Here is a 19,342-nt window from a genome sequence, read left to right as displayed (position 1 = left end):
CAGGAAGGCAGATTTCAGCTCAGTAAATACCAGGACTGCAACGTGTTTAGAGCTGTCCAAAAAGTGAGAAGCAGCCTCATGACGTGGTGAGTACCCAACACTAGTGGTTATTATGAAGAACCTGGAGAAGTTATTGTTGGGGTATTATAGAATTTTCCTACAGTGCTGTGTATACTGTAGGCATTCAATTCGTGCTCCTTGAAATGAAAATAAGTAAGTATTTTAAGTCAAGACTTGATTTGGTAATCTTCCAGGGGAGTTTTTAAGTGCAGTCATTCTGTGACTATAGTCCTAGGTCCTTGTCACCAAATGATAAGAATGATTAGAAGGTGACTGTGAAGAGATCAAAATAGTTTAAAAGAATGGAAGTCTGTAAGAGTTTAGAAATCACCTGCTATTGGGATGGTCAGCAGAAAGCCTCACAAGACAGTGGAATGGTCTTGAGTCCCGAGGAAGTGACGAGATTTTGACAGAAGAGAGAAGATAGTTTGTGGTGAGCTCCAGACATTCTGGTTGCTGACTGAATTGTCATTGACTGTTACTTTTGCCTGGAGTTCTCTCCTTCCTCATCACCATCTCCAGGCTTCCCTGGTTTTCTTGAAGTCTGAACTAAAATCCCCCTTTCTCCAAGGAGCCTTCCTCAGTGTCCCCTCTGTCAGTCCTTTCCTGGTGAAACAATCTCCAGTTTCTCCTCTCTGTGTCTTGTTTGCACATATTTGTCAGTATGTTCTTTCTCTTAGATTGTGAGCTTCCTGAGGACAGGATTCTTTTGTCCTTCATATCCCCAGCCCTTAGCAGACTTCCTGGCATATAGTAGGCAATTAATAAATATTTATGGAGCTGAAATTTGACTTGAGTGGCTTAACATTAGGCAGTGGAGAGTAGGTAGCTTAACGTCTATCTGGGAAAACTGGGGAAAATTAAGAATGGCCTTGAATTGTGGGATGAACTTTGAATTTATCTGATGGACAAGACAGAGACATTGAAGGCTTGTGATCAGGGCTGTGTCATTGTCAAAGTTGTGTTTCAGAAAGTTCAGTGAAGCTGAGCTGCAGGCAGGGTTTGGGAACTTATCTTGGACACCAGCAGATGTGAGGTGAGGGCAGAGTCAGGGGTAGAACTTCACCTGCATGTGGGCTGTGGATAGAATGATGCCCAAAGCATTTTCTCTGAGAGTTTTCTCAAAGATATTGCAGCAAATTTAATCCTGAACATGTTTGCACTGTGTTTTGCCTTTAGGTGAAAGAAATAAGTACAGAGAACGAATGAGAAAGAAATTTCAGCTCATGAAGGATAGGAACCATCGTCCTGGGGAGCATGAGGTCTTTCAGAATCTATTCACACAGCTGCTGCTTCTTCTGGAGTATCATTATAAAGAGCAGAAACACCATGAGCTCCTAGTCCAAGGACGGACACATGCTGAGGTCATGGAGAAACGAGGAAAGCCCATAGAGGTGTCAGCTTTGTTTGATCCTGATGAAAACACAGGCATCCAATCACACACTGTTGTGCTGCAGGGAGCTGCTGGTATTGGGAAGACCACCCTGGCCATCAAAGTGATGTTGGACTGGGCAGAGGGACAACTCTACAAGTAGAGGTTCGACTATGTTTTCTATCTCACTTGCAGAGAACTGAACACAATAGGAGTTAATGTAATCAGTTTTCCTGATTTAATTGTTTGTGACTGTCCTGGCCCCCAGCCTCCTATGACAGAAATCATGTCCCAGGCAGAGAGACTTCTATTCATCATTGATGGTTTATATGAGCTTAAATTCCCATGTAATGAGAACAGATGTGATCTGTGCAAGGACTGGAACCAGCAGAGGCCAGTGTCCATCCTGCTGAGCAGTTTATTAAGGAAAATGCTGCTCCCTGAAGCCTCCTTGCTGCTCACGACAAGACACACTGCTTTGGGAAAATTTAGTCCTTTGTTAGAGGATCCACTTCATGTAGAGATCTTGGGCTTCTCTGTGAGGCAGAGGATGGAGTATTTCTGCAAATTTTTCAGAAATGAGGATTTAGGTGAAAAAGCCCTTAATTTAGTAGAAGGCAATGCCCCACTGTTCACCATGTGCTCTGTTCCCCTAATGAACTGGATTATCTGCACTTGGCTGAAGCAACAAGATGAGAGAGGTAAAGATCCCATCCTGGCTTTGAAAACGACCACTGCTCTATACATGTGTTATATCAATTCACTCACACCTGATGACAAGAACTTTATGCCTCAGCACTTGAAGGGCCTTTGTGGCTTGTCTACTGAGGGATCTGGCAGAGGAAACTGCTGTTTGAGGAGGAGGACCTGAGGAGGCATAACCTTGAGGCAGCTGATGTCTCTGCCTTCTTAGACATGAACATTTTTCAGAAAGACAGTGGCTGTGAAAACAGCTACAGCTTCATTCACTTGAGTTTCCAAGAGTTTTTTGCTGCCATGTTCTGCTTGATGAGCCCAGATGAAGAATGGGAGAAGAGCCCTGACTCCTCCATCCCAAATGTCAAAAGTCTTTTGCAGGAATATAGGGAGCATGACACCAGCTTTGTGGCCCTGGTGGTGCAATTCTTGTTTGGCTTTCTAAATGCCGAGATAGCAAGTGAGCTGCAGAAGAAGTTCAGATGTAGAATGTCTCTGGAAGTCAAGTCACAGTTACTGGGGTGGATTGAGTGAGAAAAAAAAGGAGATAATGTATATTCCTACCTTTCTTATTCTCATTTACTTAATTGGTGTTCTCTCTTATATGAGATTCATGATGGTGAGTTTGTAACACAGGCACTAGTTAACGTCAAAGAAATGACGTTAATGTCTTGCTGTGCCTATGATGTCCTGATGAATACTTTCTGCATTAAGCACTGTCCTGGGATCCAGAGACTTTTCCAGTGAGTATTTTCTTTTTTCATGTCTTGACGTGTTTTCTAGGCTTTTTACAGATAGGTGGAACTATGGATCTTTCAGTATTCAGTTTTCAGCTTTGCACATGTGTCTAGCCTAGATTCTCACCCAAATTTTCTTTAGGGATACAGAATTTTGGAACAAAGTATCCAAACCAGGCACTGCCAGACGTTACCTTTCCTCCTGGCCATGTAGAAATCTAAGGTGGTGTTCTTTTCCACCATTGATGTGTTCACTCCACTAAAGGCATGCCAGATTGAACTATTGCTATTGAAGTTGTGTTTGCTAGCATAAAGATTCCTGGGTAGATCATGCTGTATCTTCATATTTTCCAGTAAAAGAAAAGGACAAGACTGTGTACTGATTTCTACATCCAACTGAGATTAATGAATATACGTTTAGGTAACTGAGGTGTGGCAGAGTGGGATGAAGGAGGGAGAGCTGGTAGAGAGGCAGTGAGGGCTGGAGTCCTGCAGACTTCCCAGTTTGTGACCAGCAGCTTTCCATTTTTATGCAGGAAAATTCCATCTCTAGTGTGTGCTACAAATGGTACTTTTCTAGGATCTCTCAGGTAGCGCTTGCAAAGGAAATGTATGGCTTTGTGGTATGACTAATGTGCTTTGAAATCTTTCAGAATATCCCTGATTGAGGGTGAAAAGCCAGAAGAAGGGAAATGAGGACAGTAGGCCTCATCCCATGGCTAACTTTGGTCCTGTTCATGGTAGAAACCTGCTCATCCTGTCCTTGGCTGGCTTCTAGGATACTCTGCCTTGCAATGGGGACAATGGGCTCATAACAAAGATGCTCTTGTTTGTTCATGAAGGAATTTTAGATGCACCTTCAGCTTCCCCTTCCAGGCTCCAGGCTCTGAAGCTCCCCCTTCAGGTGGAGAAAACAGGCCAATACTCAGTAGGAGACTTTTGGTTAGTACTTCCCACATAGGAGGTTCTTGCACATCTGACATGGGGCAGCAGGAAGTCATTTTCTTGTTAGAATAAGCCTTTGCAGTGTGTCACCTTATAGATCCATTAGAAGCCATCTTTATTTGGAAAAAAGTTGTCCTCCTGAGTCCCTGCCTGGCAGTTTTATTAGAAGCAGCTAGATAGCTCAGTGGGTGTTGTCCTTCATTTCTTTCTATTTGCATTACCAATCAGTTGTTCTCTCTTTTTCCTTCTTTGAAGAGACTCATGACTGGATTCAACTTTTTCCTTTCTGTCAGTTATAGCTGTGGTGTAAACCATAAAATCTTTTTTTCTTAATTCTTATGTCTTTATTTAATCATTGCCAAGCAGCTATGTTTCCTTGCTCTCTTAGGAATCCACAGGATCCTCTGGCCCATTAGGTATTGGTTCAGTTTTCTTTGTTGCAGTTGAAATTCAGGCATGTTTGGACTCATTTTGATGTTCTGCTGCTCATCTTTCTTGCTGTCTTAATAACTTTTAAATTCTTTGAACTGCTCAAGCTTAAGGTTTCTGAGTTTTTTTCCTCTTAATCTCTTTGGTTTCAGTTTTCTCTTCTAATATTCACCTATCACTTTCTGACTCCTTTATTGTTGATGGCAGATTTCATTTATTATCTCTCTAGTAGAAATAGAGGGGCAGCTAGGTGGTTCAGTGGGTAGAGCCCCAGTGCAGGAGTCAGGAGGACCTGAGTTCACATCTCACCTCGAACACTTGACACTCACTAGCTGTATGACCTTGGGCAAGTCATGTAACCCCAATTGCCTCATCCTGGGTCATTTCTAGTCATCCTGAGGAACATCTGGTCACTGGATTCAGATGGCTCTGGAAGAGGTGAGGCTGGCGACCTGCATAGCCCTCAGTCACTCAAAGCAAAGGCAAGTGCAAGTGATGTCATTATTTCTCTGATTGCATGGTCTTCTTTGGGAATGAAGGATGAACACACACACACACACACACACACACACACACAAATCAGAACCTGAGAGAGCTCTATAGAATTAGGTTAGACACTGGAGATACAAAGGAAAAGGCTTCCAAGGAGAAGGAATTCTATACTTTCCCTGTCCTTGGGCTGCTTGTACATTACTCTCCTCCAAAATGCTTTCCAGCTCTGAGAACCTTCTCTGAGCGGCATATCTACAGAAGTGGGAGGCCCACTGTGATATCCAGCTCCCAATGGAATCAGGATAAAATAATAACTAAGGCTGTCTTAGAAAGAGAAAATAAGAAAAAATGAAGCTGGAGTAGTGGTTGGGGAAATTTAGAGAAATAGTCTGATCCCTTTATCTTGTTGAAGGTTGAGAAGTTTTGGCCTGAGTATATTAATAGAATCCTTAGTAATTTAATTAACCTCTCTTAGTGCCAGTTGGGGGTACGATCTCCTTTCTATTGGGTTTCCCTGTGAGTTGCTGTTCATCTTCTTCTCCCAATAGCAGTTCCTTATTACAAACTAACTCCCCAATTCCAGTGCCATAGAGAGGGCTCTTGATATATAATTTGTTCTCCTCTTATCCTGAAAGACTGAGTCCCTCATGATAAATTTTGGGTTTCTGTGTCTACGCTACATATTAAGGGAACTTCTTTTCCTTCCTTAGGTCAGGTTTTCTCCTCCACTCACCCTAACTGATGTAGACATTGATTGTTGCCACTGTGCATATGGAATGTTGAAGTAAGAAGGACAAGGCAGAAAGGTGGTAAAGGGAAGGGGGGTGAAATGAAAGCTCGTACTTGGATATGTCTCAGATATGCCTTCAGAGTCTCAAGTAGCTAATCCCACCTGTTCTTTTGTCCCTGAGAGCTGCTGGCATTTGATATATGACCTTTCATTTTTTCCATACAGACAAATCAGCATACACAATAATACTGGGAGGCAATTTGAGTACCACTGATATCCACAGAATCATTCTACTCTTATTTCTATTTCTAGTTATTGTCATTTTGATTGTCCGCATGCTTTCTGGCAAGATTTTATGTCTACGGTCTCTACGCATCAGTACTTGATAGAGCTCCATCTGTTTGCCTCTCGACGGGTTGATATATGCATGGAAAAACTTTGTATGGCACTAAGAAATCCAAATTGCAAACTGGAAGACTTTAGGTAAGTCTAAGCTGGCCCCCGTGCTGGGGTGACTGCCTATGTATGAGTGAGGAAAGTGAGGTAAAGAGCTGAGGAATTTGTGAAAAATAAGGTGCTAGGAAGAAAAGACAGGATACATCAAAATCCAAATAAGGAGAAAAGTAGGACAATGAAAAGAAGAGTGGGAAAGAAGAAAGAGGCAAAAGGGGCATATGGTCCTTTTCACCTCTGTTATTTGTTATTGTCTAAATCATGCAACCATTTTGTCTTTATCTTGGAATATGGTGTAAGATATTGTTCTATGCCTAGTTTCTGCCATACTATGTTCCTGTTTTCTGAGCAGTTTTTGCTAAATAGATTTCTTATTCTGAAAGCTGCAGCCTTTGAGTTTATGAATCAGTACATTACCATAGTCATTGCCTACTGTTTTTTGTACCTAACCCATTCCTCTGATCCACCACTCTTTTTCTTAGACAGTACCAAACAGTTTTGATGATGGCTGCTTTATAATACAGTTTTAGATGTGATACTGCTAGGCTGCCATCCCTTTCATTCTATTCATCTGTTCCCTTGATATTCTTTTGTTCTTACATGGTGAATTTGGTTATTTTTTTACCTTTATAAAATTTTTGTTGTTTGATTCACATGGCACTAAACAAGTAAACTAATTTAGGTAGAATTGTCACTGTTGTTATATTAGCTTGGCAAACCCAAGGGTAACTGATATTTTTCCAAGTATTGAGATCGATGTTATTTGGGTGAAAAGCATTTTTTAATTGTGTTCCTGTAGTTCCTGGACTTTTCTTGGCAAGCAGACTCCCAAATATTTTATGTTGTCTAACATTACTTTAAATGTAATTTCTCTATCTCTTGCTGCTGGACTTTGTTAGTAATATGTGAAAAAACTGATGATTTGTGTGGGTTTATATCCTGCAACTCTGCTAAATTTGTTTATTATTTCATGTACCTTTTTGTTGATTTTTAGGATTTTCTAAGTATACCATCATATCATCTGTAAAGAGCAATAGTTTGGTTTCTTGATTGCCTGTTAATATTCCTTCAATTTTGTTTTCTTCCTTTGTTGCTAATGCTAACTTTTCTAGTATAATTTTGAATAAGATTGGTGAAAATGGATATCCTTGTTTCAGCCCTGATCTTATTGGAAGCTTCTGGCTCTCCCCATTACATATAAAGCTTGCAGATAATCTTAGATAGATATTACTTATTATTGTAAGAAAACTCCATTTATTCCTATGCTTTCTAGTGTCTTTAATAGGAATGGGTGCTGTACTGTGTCTAAAGCTTTTTTTTGTATCTATTGATATTTGTATGTATTTGATTTTGTATCTATTTGTTTGATTTCAGTTATTTTGTTATTGACATGGTCAATTATACTCATAGTTTTCCTTATATTGAACTATTCCTGCATTCCTTGTATAAATTTCACCTGGTCATAGTGTATTGTCCCTATGTTATGTTGCTATACTGTATTTGTTAATATTTTGAAAAGAATTTACATCAGTATTCATTAAGGTAATTGGTCTATATTTTCTTTCTGTGTTTTAACTCATCCTAGTTTAGGTATAAACATCACATTTGTATCATAGAAAGAATCTGGTAGGACTTCTTTATCTATTTTTCCAAATAGTTTATATAGTTTTGGAATTAATTGTTCTTTAAATGTTTGGCAGAACTCACTTATGAATCCATCTGGGCCTAGAGATTTTTTCTTAGGGATTATATGGTGTGGAGGTGGAGTCAAGATGGCAGAGGAGAAATATAGAGCTGCAAATGCTCTCCCTTATATTCCATAAAATACATGTAAAAATGACTGTAAACACATTTTAAAGCAGCAGAACCTGCAAAACAACAGAGTGAAAGAGATTTATAGCTAAAGACAGCCTGGAAGGCCACAAGAAAGGTCTGTTGCACTGGGTTCAGTTCAGAGTGTAGCCCTATTTTGGCCACATGGTGTGGCCCAGACAGGACCAAAAGTAGGTTTCAGGGTGCCACAGGCAGCAGCAGCTCCTAGATTACTTAACCCACAAACACCAAAGACAGCTTCAAAGGTCAGTGAGAGAGCTGTTTCACTCAGGAGAAGGGAACACAGTCTGAACTCCTGGCAGCAGCCACTACTGTGGCAGTGTCCATTTCTGGAACCCTCCACCTTAAGCTGTTGGGAGAATTGAGCTGCTGAGCTAAATCTCACCACTGAGTGGTGGCACTGGGGTAAGGAGTTTTGATGGCGGAGTTGGTTGAGGCTTTGGAGAGGATCCTGAGTAGAAAAGGTTGTGGTGGCTCCCAGACCAGATCGCAGGCCAGGAGAGGAGGAATCTCATCTCCCTTGATTGTGCCACCTTGGAGGAACTGAGAAATTACAGGTCCCCAGAGTATACCCTCCTCTTGACAAAGGATTCAAAAGTCAAGTAACTAGCTGGGAAAATGCTGAGAAAGGAAAAACATAAGAGTGTGGAAGGGTAATTTCTTGGTGAATAGGTATTTTCTTGCATCGTTATGCATGAGGAAGAACAATGCATACCATCAGAGGAAGAACTAAAAGTCAGGGCTTCTGCATCCAAATCTTCCAAAATAAATATGCAATGGTCTCAGGCCATGGAAGAGCTCAAAAAAGCATGTTGAAAATCAAATAAGGGATGTAGAAGAAAAATTGGAAGAGAAATGAGAGAGATGCAAGAAAATCATGAAAAATGAGTCAACAGCTTGTTAAAGGAGAACCAAAAAAATGGTGAATAAAATAACACCTTTAAAAATAGGCCAACTGAGTTAGCAAAAGAGGTCCAAAAAGCCAATGAGAGAAAAATGTTTTACAAAGCAGAGTTAGCCAAATGGAAAAGGAGGTTCAAAACTCAGTGAAGAAATGAGTTCTTTAAAAATTAGAATGAAGCAGATGGAAGCTAATGACTTTATTAGAAACCAAGAAATTACAAAAACAAACCAAAAGAATGCAAAAATAGAAGATAATGTGAAATAACTCATTAGAAAAACAACTGACCTAGAAAACAGAATCAGGAGAGACAACTTAAAAATTATGGGACTACCTGAAAGGAATGATCAAAAAAAGAGCTTAGACATCATCTTTCATGAAATTATCTAGGATAACTGCTCTGATATTCTGGAACCAGTGGTCAAAATAAATATTGAAAAAATTCTCCTATCACCTCCTGAAAGAGATCTTAAAAAACAACTCCTAGGAATATTGTAGCCAAATTCCAGAGTTCCCAGGTCATGGGGAAAATATCGCAAGCAGCCAGAGAGTATCAGTTTGAGTATTGGGCAAATATAATCAGGATAACACAAGATATAGCAGCTTCTACATTAAGGGATCAAAGGGCTTGGAACATGATATTCCAGAAGTCAAAACAACTAGGATTATTGTTGAAAAGACCAGAGATGAATAGAAAATTTGATTTTCAAACACAAGAAGCAAGAGATGCATGAAAAGGTAAACAGGAAAGAGAAATCATAAGGGAGTTACTAAAGTTGAACTATTTACATTCTTACATCAAAAGATAATATTTGTAATCTTGAAATTTTTCTCAGTATTTGGGTATTTGGAGTGATGAAACACACACACACACACTCACACACATATACATATATATATAGACAGAGAGCACAGGGTAAGTTTAATAGGAAGGGATGATATGTAAAAAATAAAATTAAGGGGTGAGACAGGAATATATTGGGAGGAAAAAGGGCAAAATGGAAAGAAAGTTCATTGAGAGCTTGTTCAATTTCTTTTTTTGAAATGGGGTTATTTAAATATCTTATTTCCTCTTCTGTTAATCTGGGCGATTTATATTTTTGTAAATATTCATCCATAGTACTAAGATTTTCAGATTTATTGGCATGCAGTTGGGCAAAAATAGCTCCTCATTATTCTTTTAACTTCCTCTGCATTGGTGTTGAATTTACCCTTATCATTTTCCATTCTGGTAATTTGGTTTTCTTCTTGTTTTAATCAAATGAACCAATGGTTTACCTATTTCATTTTTTTTCCCTCATAAAACCAGTTCTCAGTATTAGTTATTAGTTAAATAGTTTTCTTAATTTTAATTTTATTAATCTCTCCTTGAATTTTAGAATTTCTAATTTGGTATTTAATAAAAGATTTTTGATTTGTTCATTTTCTAGCATATTTAGCTGCATTCCCAATTCATTGGTCTCCTTTTTCTCTATTTTATTCATGTAATCATTTAGGAATAAAGAATTTCTCTTAAGAACTCTTTTGACAGCATTGCATAAATTTTGGTGTATTGCTTCATTATTGTCATGCTCCTGAATGAAGTTATTAATTGTTTCTAAAATTTGTTGTCTCACCCACTCCTTCTTTAGGATTAGATTATTTAGTTTCCAATTAATCTTCAGTCTGTCTTTCCTTGGCCCTTTATTACATGTAATATTCATTGCATTACAACCTGAAAAGGATGCATTTCTACCTTTTGGCATTGGATTGTGAGGTTTTTATCCTCTAATACATGGTCAGTTTTTGTGTAGGTGCCATGTATCTTAGAAAAAAGGTATATTCCTTTCTATTCACATTCAGTTTTCTCTGAAGGTCTACCATATCAAACTTTTGAAAAACTTTTTCACCTCCATAACTTCTTTCTTGTTTATTTTGTGGTTAGATTGATCTTGTTCTGGAGGGTGAGGGTGAGACCACGCTAATACAGTTTTGTTGTCTGTTTCTTCTTGTAACTCCCTTCCCTTTTCCTCTAAGAATGTGAATGCTGTACTACTTCGTGCATATACTTTATGATAGCTTTGTAGATGGATGTAGTTTCCTTCCTCCTCTCTCTTAGTTAGATCCATTTTGACTTTTGCTTTGTCTGAGATCAAGTTTGCTATCATTCCTTTATTTTAACTTCACTTGAAGCATAATATATTTTGTTCCAGCATTTTACTTTTACTCTTCATGCATCTCTCTGCTTCAAATGTGTTTGTTATAAGCATCATATTGTAGGATTATGGTTTTTAATCCATTATTCTATCCACTTCTGCTTTATGGAGAGTTTGTCACATTCACCTTCATGGTTATGATTAGTAATTGTGTTTTTCTCTCCATCCTGTTTTCACATTCCCTCTCTCTTTCCCTTTCACACTTTACTAGTATTTTAATCCTGAGCACCATGTCTCTTAATCTGCCATCCCTTTTATCAGCCTCCCTCCCTTTCCTTCCCACTTTTACCCTCCCTTCTCTCCTCCCTTTTATTTATCCCTGCGTTTTCTTTCCCCTCATACTTCCTACACGTTAAGGGAGATTTCTATACCCAAAGGAATCTGTGTGTTACATTCTTTTTGAGCCAAATCCAATGACAGTAAAGTTCATATAATGCTTGCCTCTCACCCTTCTTTCCCTCTATTTTAATAGGTATATGTGCCCCTTCATGTGATATAATTTACCTTTTCCTGTCTCCTCTTTTCCTCTTCTCCTAGTATAGTCTTTTTTTTCACCCCTTAATGAATTATTTTTTTAAATCATCACATCAAAGTCAACTTATGCTGACACCCTCTGCCTATGTATAACTGTTTTTAGTGTTGTGATAAAGATATAATTCTCCAGAGTCACAAGTATCAACTTCTCATTTAGGGATGTATACATTTTTCTATTATTGAATAACATATTTTTTTTCTTTCCTATTTGCCTTTTCATGCCTCTGTGGAATCTTCAATTTGAATATCTTATTTTATGTTGAGTTCTGGCCTTCTCAAGAGGAAGGTTTGGAAGTCCCCTCTTTCATCACATGTTCATTTCCCCTAAAATAGTATGCTGAACTTTTCCTGAGTAGTTGATCCTTGGTTGTAATTCAAGTTCCTTTTACATCTGTGATAACATATTCTACACCCTCTGATCCTTTAATGTGGAAATTGCTAGGTCCTGTGTAATCCTGACTGTGGTTCCATGATTTTTATTATTTTTCAAATTTAATAATTTATTTATTTATACTTTTCAACATTTACTTCTATAAGTATCAATTTTCATCCCTTCCCTCCACATTCCTTCCCCATGATGGTAGGCAATTTTTTATGATCTCTATATATACATTCCTAACTAACATACTTACACACTGATCATATTGCATAGATTTATAAAGAATGGGAGAAATCATGAGAAAAAGAAAATAAAATGCATGAAACCTAACACAACAGAAAATATTCTGCTTCATTCTGCCTTCTAGCTCCATCATTTTTTCTCTGGATGTTGATGGCATTTTGCATCAGAAGTCTTTTGAAAATGTTTTAGTTCCTGCCATTGCTGAGAAGGGCTAAGTCTATCAAAATCAGTCCTTACAAACTGCGGCTGTTACTGCATATAATGTTCTCCTTGTTTTGCTTACTTCACTCAGCATCAGATGTTCTAAGGCTTTCCAGGATTTTCTGAAGTCTGCCTGTTTGTCATTTCTTATAGCACAATAGTATTCCATTATATTCACATACCACAAACTTGTTCAGCCATTCCCCAATTGATGGGCATCCCTTAAATTTCCAATTCTTGGCCACCACAAAGAGAGCTGCTGTAAATATTTCTGTACATGTAGGACCCTTTGCCATTTTTGTGATCTGTTTGGGACACAGTCCTAGAAGCAATATTGCTGGTTCAAATGATATGCACATTTTTGTATCTCTTTGGGCATAATTCCAAGTTCTGAAGAATGTTTGGATCAGCTCCTACCTCCACCAACGATGAATTAGTGTTCATATTCTCCCACATATTCCATCTTCCTATTTGTCATGTTAGCCAATCTGATAGGTGTGATGTGGTACCTCAGTTATTTTCATTTGCATCTCTCTAATCAATAGTGATTGAGAGCATTTTTTATATGACTATATGTAGCTTTAATTTCTTCTTTTGAAAACTGCTAGTTCATATCCTTTGACCATTTATTAATTGGGAATGGCTTGTATTCTTGTGCATTTGACCCACTTCTCTACACATTTTAGAAACGAGGCCTTTATCATAGACACTAGTTGTAAAAATACTTTCCCAGTTTTCTGCTTCCCTCCTAATCTAGGTTGCACTGGGTTTGTTTGTGCAAAATCTTTTCAATTTACTGGAGTCAAAATTATCTGTTTTGTAGTTCATAATCTTCTCCATTTCTTGTTTGGTTGTAAATTTCTCCATTCTCCATAAGGCTGATAAATACACTATCCCTTGCTCCCCTAATTTGTTTATACTGTCAGCCTCTGTACCTAGACCATATACCCATTTCTACTTTATTCTTGTATATGGTGTCAGGCATTGGTCTGTGTCCAGTGTCTGCCATACTATTATCCAGTTTTCCCAACAATTTTTGTCAAACAGTGAATTCTTATCCCACAAGCTGGGGTCCTTGGCTTTATCAAGCAATAGACTGCTACATTCATTGACTGCTGTATCTTTAGTACCTCACATATTCCACTCACCTACCTCTCTTTTCTTAGCCTGTATGAAGTGGTTTTGATGATTACTGCTTTATAATATAGTTTGAGGTCTAGTAGCCCTAGGCCAGCTTCCCTGGTATTACTTTTCTTTAGTTCCTTTGTTATTCTGGATCTTTTGTTCTTTCAGATGTATTTTGATATTGTTTTTTCTAGCGCTAGAAAATAATTATCTGATAGTTTGATTGGTATGGCACTGAAATTAATTTAAGTAGAATGTCATTCTTATTATATTAGCTTGCTTATCCATGAGCAACTGATGTTTTCCCAATTGTTTAGATCTACCTTTATTTGAGTGAAAAGTATTTTGTAATTGTGTTCATATAATCCCCGTGGTTGTTGACCAGTAGACTTACAAATATTTTATAATGTCTATGGCAACTTTAAATGGAATTTCCTTTTTCTATCTCTCTCTGTTGAGCTTTTTTAGTAATGTATAGAAATGCTGATAATATACATATATTTATTTAATAAAATATACATTTTATATATATATAAGTTTATTTGAAACTTTACTAAAGTTGTTTATTATTTCAAGTAGTTTTTTATAGGATTCTTTAGGATTCTCTAAGTATGTCATCATGTCATCTGCAAAGAGTGATAACTTAGTCTCTTCTAATTCCTTCAATTCCTTTTTTTCTCTTATTGCTAAAGCTAATATTTTTAGCACCATATTGAATGACTGTGGGGATAATGGACATCCTTTTTTCATCCCTGATGTTATTGGAAATACATCTAGCTTCTCCCCATTACATATAATGCTTGCTGATTGTTTTGTGTAGATGTTACTTATCATTTGAAGGAAAGCTCAATTTATTCCTATATTCTTTACTGTTTTCAATATGAACAGATATCATATTTTGTCAACACCTTTTTCTGCATCTGTTGAAACAATCATATGATTTCTGTTCATTTTGTTTTTAATGTGATCAGTTATACTGATAGTTTTCCTAATATGGAACCAACCCTGTATTTCTGGTATAAATCCTATCTGATCACAGTATGTTATCCTCATGACAATTTTCTGTAATGTTTTTGCTAATATCTGTTTAAAATTTTTGCATCTATATGCATTAGGGAAATTGATCTATAATTTCCTTTTTTTGTTTTGGCTCTTTCTTATTTAGTTATCAGCACCATATTTGTATCATAAGAAGAATTTTTTTTTGAGGGGTACCACCAAGACGGTAGAGTAGGAAGATGGATGTGCCTTTAAAAAACTGTAACCATGACTCCAAACAAGTTCTAGAGCAGCAGAAGTCACAGAATGACAGAGTGAAACAGATTGCCAGCCCAAAGCAGCCTGGAAGGCCAACAAGAAACACCTATTCCACTGGGCTTGGAGTGGAGTGTGGCCCATGCAGCCCTGATGGATGGGGAGCAGGCTTCAGAGCACTAAGTAATGGGCAGCTGCTGTGGTTTCCAGATTTCTGAACCCACAAACTCCAAAGGCAGCTGCAAAGTTCAGTAAGAAAACTCTTTCACATGGGTGAGAGGACAGCTGGTCAACCTCAGTTCCAGTCCCAGGGTGGCTCCAGTCTCTGCCACAACAGCAGCTGTTTCTTGAGCTTTTGGCCAACAGATGCTGGGGGAAATGAGTCACTGATCTGGGACTCTGTCCTAAGTGGCAGTCCTGGGTTGAGGAGGAGCACTGGTGTGGTTGAGCTGGTGGCAGCTATGTAGAGAGAATTCTACTCAGAGTTCCAGGTCAGAAAGGAGTGCTTTTGGTTGCTCACAGTCTAGAACTCAGACCAGGAGAGGAGTAAATTTCTCTACCTTTATTGTGCCACCTTGGAGGAACTGAGAACTTACAGGTCCTTAGAGGCATCTCAGAGAACAGCTGCACAAAACCTCTGAAGCCTAGGTTAGTATACCCTGCACTTGACAGAGGACTCAGAAGTCAAGGAACTGACTGGGAAAATGCCCGCAATGGGGAAAAAATAAGTCTACAGAAGGTTACTTTCTTGGTGAAAAGGTGTTTTCTTCCATCCTTTCAGCTGACCAAGAGCAAAGTATACAATTAGAAGACAGCAAGGTAAAGGCTTCTTCACTCAAAGCTTCCAAAAAAATATGCGATGGTCTCAGGCCATGGAAGAACTTGAAAAGGATTTTGAAAAACAAGTAAGAGAGGTAAAAGAAAAGTTGGGAAGAGAGATGAGAGAGATGGAAGAAAATCATGAAAGCAAGGCAACAACTTGCTAAAAGAGACCCCAAAAAATGCTGAAGGGAATAACACCTTTAGAAATAAGCAAACTCAGTTGGCAAAAGAGGTTCAAAAAAAACCAATGAGGAGAAGAAAGCTTTAAAAAGCAGAATTAGCCAAATGGAAAAGGAGGTTCAACAGCTCATTGAAAAAAATAGTTCTTTCAAAATTAGAATGGAATAGATGGAGGGTAATGACTTTATGAGAAACCAAGAAATCATAAAACAAAACCAAAGGAATGAAAAAACAGAAGATAATGTGAAATATCTTATTAGAAAAACAACTGATCTTGAAAAAATCCAGGAGAGGTAATTTAAAAATTAAGGGACTCCCGAAAAGCCATGATCAAAAAAAGAGCCTAGACATTATCTTTTATGAAATTATCAAGAAAAACTGCCTTGATATTCTAGAACCAGAGGACAAAATAAATATTGAAAGAATCCACCAAGCACCTCCTGAAAGAGATCCAAAAAAAAAATTCAAACAAAACTCCTAGAAATATTGTGGCCAAATTTCAAAGTTCCCAGGTCAAGGAGAAAGTATTGCAAGCTGCTGGAAAGAAACAATTCATGTATTGGTCAAATACAATCAGGATAACACAGGATTTGGCAACTTCTACATTAAGGGATCAAAGGGCATGGAATATGACAATATGTAAGTCACAGGAACTAGGATTAAAACCAAGAATCACCTACCCAGCAAAACTGAGTATAATACAAAAAATGGTCATTTAATGAAATAGAGGATATTCAAGCATTCTTGATGAAAAGACCAGAGCTGAAGAGAAAATTTGACTTTCAAACACAAGAATCATAAGAAGCATGAAAAGATAAATAGGAAAGAGAAGTCATAAGGGACTTACTAAAGTTGAACTGTTTAAATTTTTATATGGAAAGACAATGTTTGTAACTCTTGAAACTTTTTTCAGTATCTGGGTAGTTGGTGGGATTATACACACACACATACACACACACACACACAGAGTGAGAGAGACAGAGAGCACAGGGTAAGTTGAAAAGGAAGAGATCATATTTAAAAAAATACAATTAAGGGCTGAGAGAGGAATATATTGGTAGGAGAAGGGGAGAAATGGATTGGGGCAAATTTTCTCCCATAAAAGAGGCAAGAAAAAGACTTTTCACTGGAGGGAAAAAGGGAGGCGGCGAAAGGGAATATGTAAAGCTTACTCTCATAACATTCAACTCAAGGAAGGAATAAAATGAACACTCATTTTGGTATGAGAACCTGTATTACAATACAGAAAAGTGGGGGAGAAGAGGATAAGCAGGGTGGGAGGGGATAACGGAAGGGAGGGCAATGCGAGGAGGGAGCCATTGAAAATCAATACTTTTGGGGAGGGACAAGGTCAAAAGAGAGAATAGAAGAATTGGGGCAGGATAGGATAGAGGGAAATACAGTCAGTCTTATACAACATGACTATTATTGAAGTCATTTGCAGAACTACAGATATATAGCCTGTATTGAATTACTTGCCCTCCCAACAGGGATGAGTGGGGAGCGAGGAAGGAGGAGAAGTTGGAACTCAAACTTTCAGGAACAATTGTTGAGTATTGTTCTTACATATAACTGGGAAATAAGAAATACAGGTAAGGGGCATAGAAATTTATCTTGCCCTACAGGATAAAAAAGAAGATGGGGATAAGGGAAGGGAGGGATGTTAGAAGGGAGGGCAGATTGGTGGTAGGGGTAAAAAAAAATAGACTAATCCAAATGCAAAAGATGTCCAAAAAGTCAATGAGGAAAACAATGCTTTAAAAGGCAGAACTGGTCAGATGGAAAAGGAGGTTCAGAAGCTTCCTGAAGACAACAGTTGTTATAAAATTAGAATTCAGCAGATGGAAGCAAATGACTTTATGAGAAACCAATAAAGTATGAAACAAAAGCAAAAGAATGGAAAAAGTAGAAGACAATGTGAAATACCTGATTGACCTGGAACGTAGATACAGGAAAGATAATTTAAAAATTATTGATCTATCTGAAAACCATGACAAAAAATAAAAAAGCCTAGACATCATCTTCCAAGAAATTATCAGAGAAAACTGCCTTGGTATTCTAGAACCAAAGGATAAAATAGAAATGGAAGGAATTCACCAGTCACCTCTAGTAAGAGATCCCGAAAAGAAAAATTCCTAGGAATATTGTGGACAAATTTCAGAGTTTCTATGTCAAGGAGACAATATTGCAAGCAGCAAGGAAGAAACAATTTGAGTGTTGTGGAAATACAATCAGTATTACACAGGATCTAACAGCTTCTACACATAGGGATTGAAGGGCTTAGTACATGATATTTCTGAGGTCAAAGGAGATAGGATTAAAACCAAGAATCACTTCCCAGCAAAACTGAGGATAGGGTGGAACTAAGATGGTGGAGTGAGAGCAACAACTCACCTAAGCTCTTAGACAAACTCCTTCAGATACCTCTAAAAAGAGAATCTGACCAAATTGTGGAGGTGCAAAATCCAATAGGAGACAGTCTGTGTCAGATTCTCAGCCCAGGACACACTGGAAGGTCCATGGGAAGGATCTGTTCCTCAGGGGTGAGCCCACAGCACACAGTGCAGCGTGTGCAGTGCAGCAGAGCTGGAGGGCTTGAGACAGCAGCAGGTGGAAAGGTGGAGCAGCAGCCTAGGGTGAGAAACTAAGAGAGCCGAGTGAGTGACAGCCACTGAGCACCAGATATCAGCCACAGCAGCTCCTGAGACTTTCATCCTGCAGATCAAATGCCTGGAAGTCACCTACTTGAGCTTCCAGGAGCCAGGATGGTGGAGTGATCAGTAAATGCTCTCCTACCCACCTTGATGACCTCAAAAGAACCATAAAATATTTCCCTAGAAAAATCCTGTATCAGTGGGAACAGCAAAAGGGGTAAATTGTCTCATAACACCTGAGGCTGGGAAAATAGCTAAGGGAGATTCCTTTTACTGTGACAGAGGTGAACCAGAAGAAGAGGGGCACCAGAAACTTGCACTAGGACAGAGGTGAACCTCAGAGCTAGGAGAGGAGTCCCAGGAGGGGTGGTAACTCGCACTAGGACCTAGGGATGCCTCAGAATTTCCAGGGAAATGGGAAGACAATAGGGCAGCTGGGATCACTATCCCCTGAGCTTGCCTTTTCCTCAGCTTAGCTGAGGAGATCTCCCATGACCAGACCACCCCTCCTCCAGGTGGAGTTATCTTTAACAAGCTAACCCCAGGGCTGATAGGGGAAACATAAAACAAAAAGATAAAAAGACACCTGCTCTTAGCTTATTCACACAAGTCAGCTCAACACCAAGTTCTGCAGCTTCTAACTGAAAAGAATCAGAAGGCACAACACATGATCACCACCATGAACAAGAAAAAGCAAAAGAAGGGTGAAAAAACCATAGAATCTTTCTATGGAGAAAAAGACCAAAACAGAAACATCAAAGAGGTCAGTCATGAGACTGTACTTCCATCTGAAAGTTCAGAAGGGACTATGAACTTCTCACAAGCACAAACAGCTCTCCTGGAACAGCTGAAGAAAGAAATAAAAGAGAAATTGGCCAACGATTTTAAAAGTATGAAAAAAGAATTCAATGATGAGAACATCTCTTTAAAAAGGAAAATTGAACAAATAGAAAAGGAAGCTCAAAACTGGGAAAATTGGACAAATGGAAAAGAAAGTACACAAATTAACTAGAGAAAATAACTCCTTAAAAGAAACAATTGGACAGATGGAAAAGGAGATGCATAAGTTAATGAAAGAAAACAATTTGATAAAAATTAGAATTGGCT

General features: G+C 38.4%; 1 protein-coding gene across 1 annotated transcript in view; it reads left to right on the top strand.

Annotated features, from left to right (window-relative positions):
* The window catches only part of LOC140504871 (NACHT, LRR and PYD domains-containing protein 12-like), a 46,424-nt gene that overhangs the window by 3,952 nt on the left and 23,130 nt on the right, over nt 1–19,342 (top strand). The window contains 3 exon segments of the mRNA XM_072610236.1: nt 1,240–2,262; nt 2,265–2,871; nt 5,774–5,944. Coding sequence (XP_072466337.1) covers nt 1,240–2,262; nt 2,265–2,871; nt 5,774–5,944 — 1,801 coding nt within the window.

The sequence above is a fragment of the Notamacropus eugenii genome, chromosome 5 (genome assembly GCF_028372415.1).
Source record: "Notamacropus eugenii isolate mMacEug1 chromosome 5, mMacEug1.pri_v2, whole genome shotgun sequence".
Classification (NCBI taxonomy): domain Eukaryota; kingdom Metazoa; phylum Chordata; class Mammalia; order Diprotodontia; family Macropodidae; genus Notamacropus; species Notamacropus eugenii.
This window is presented reverse-complemented; position numbering and strand designations above follow the sequence as displayed.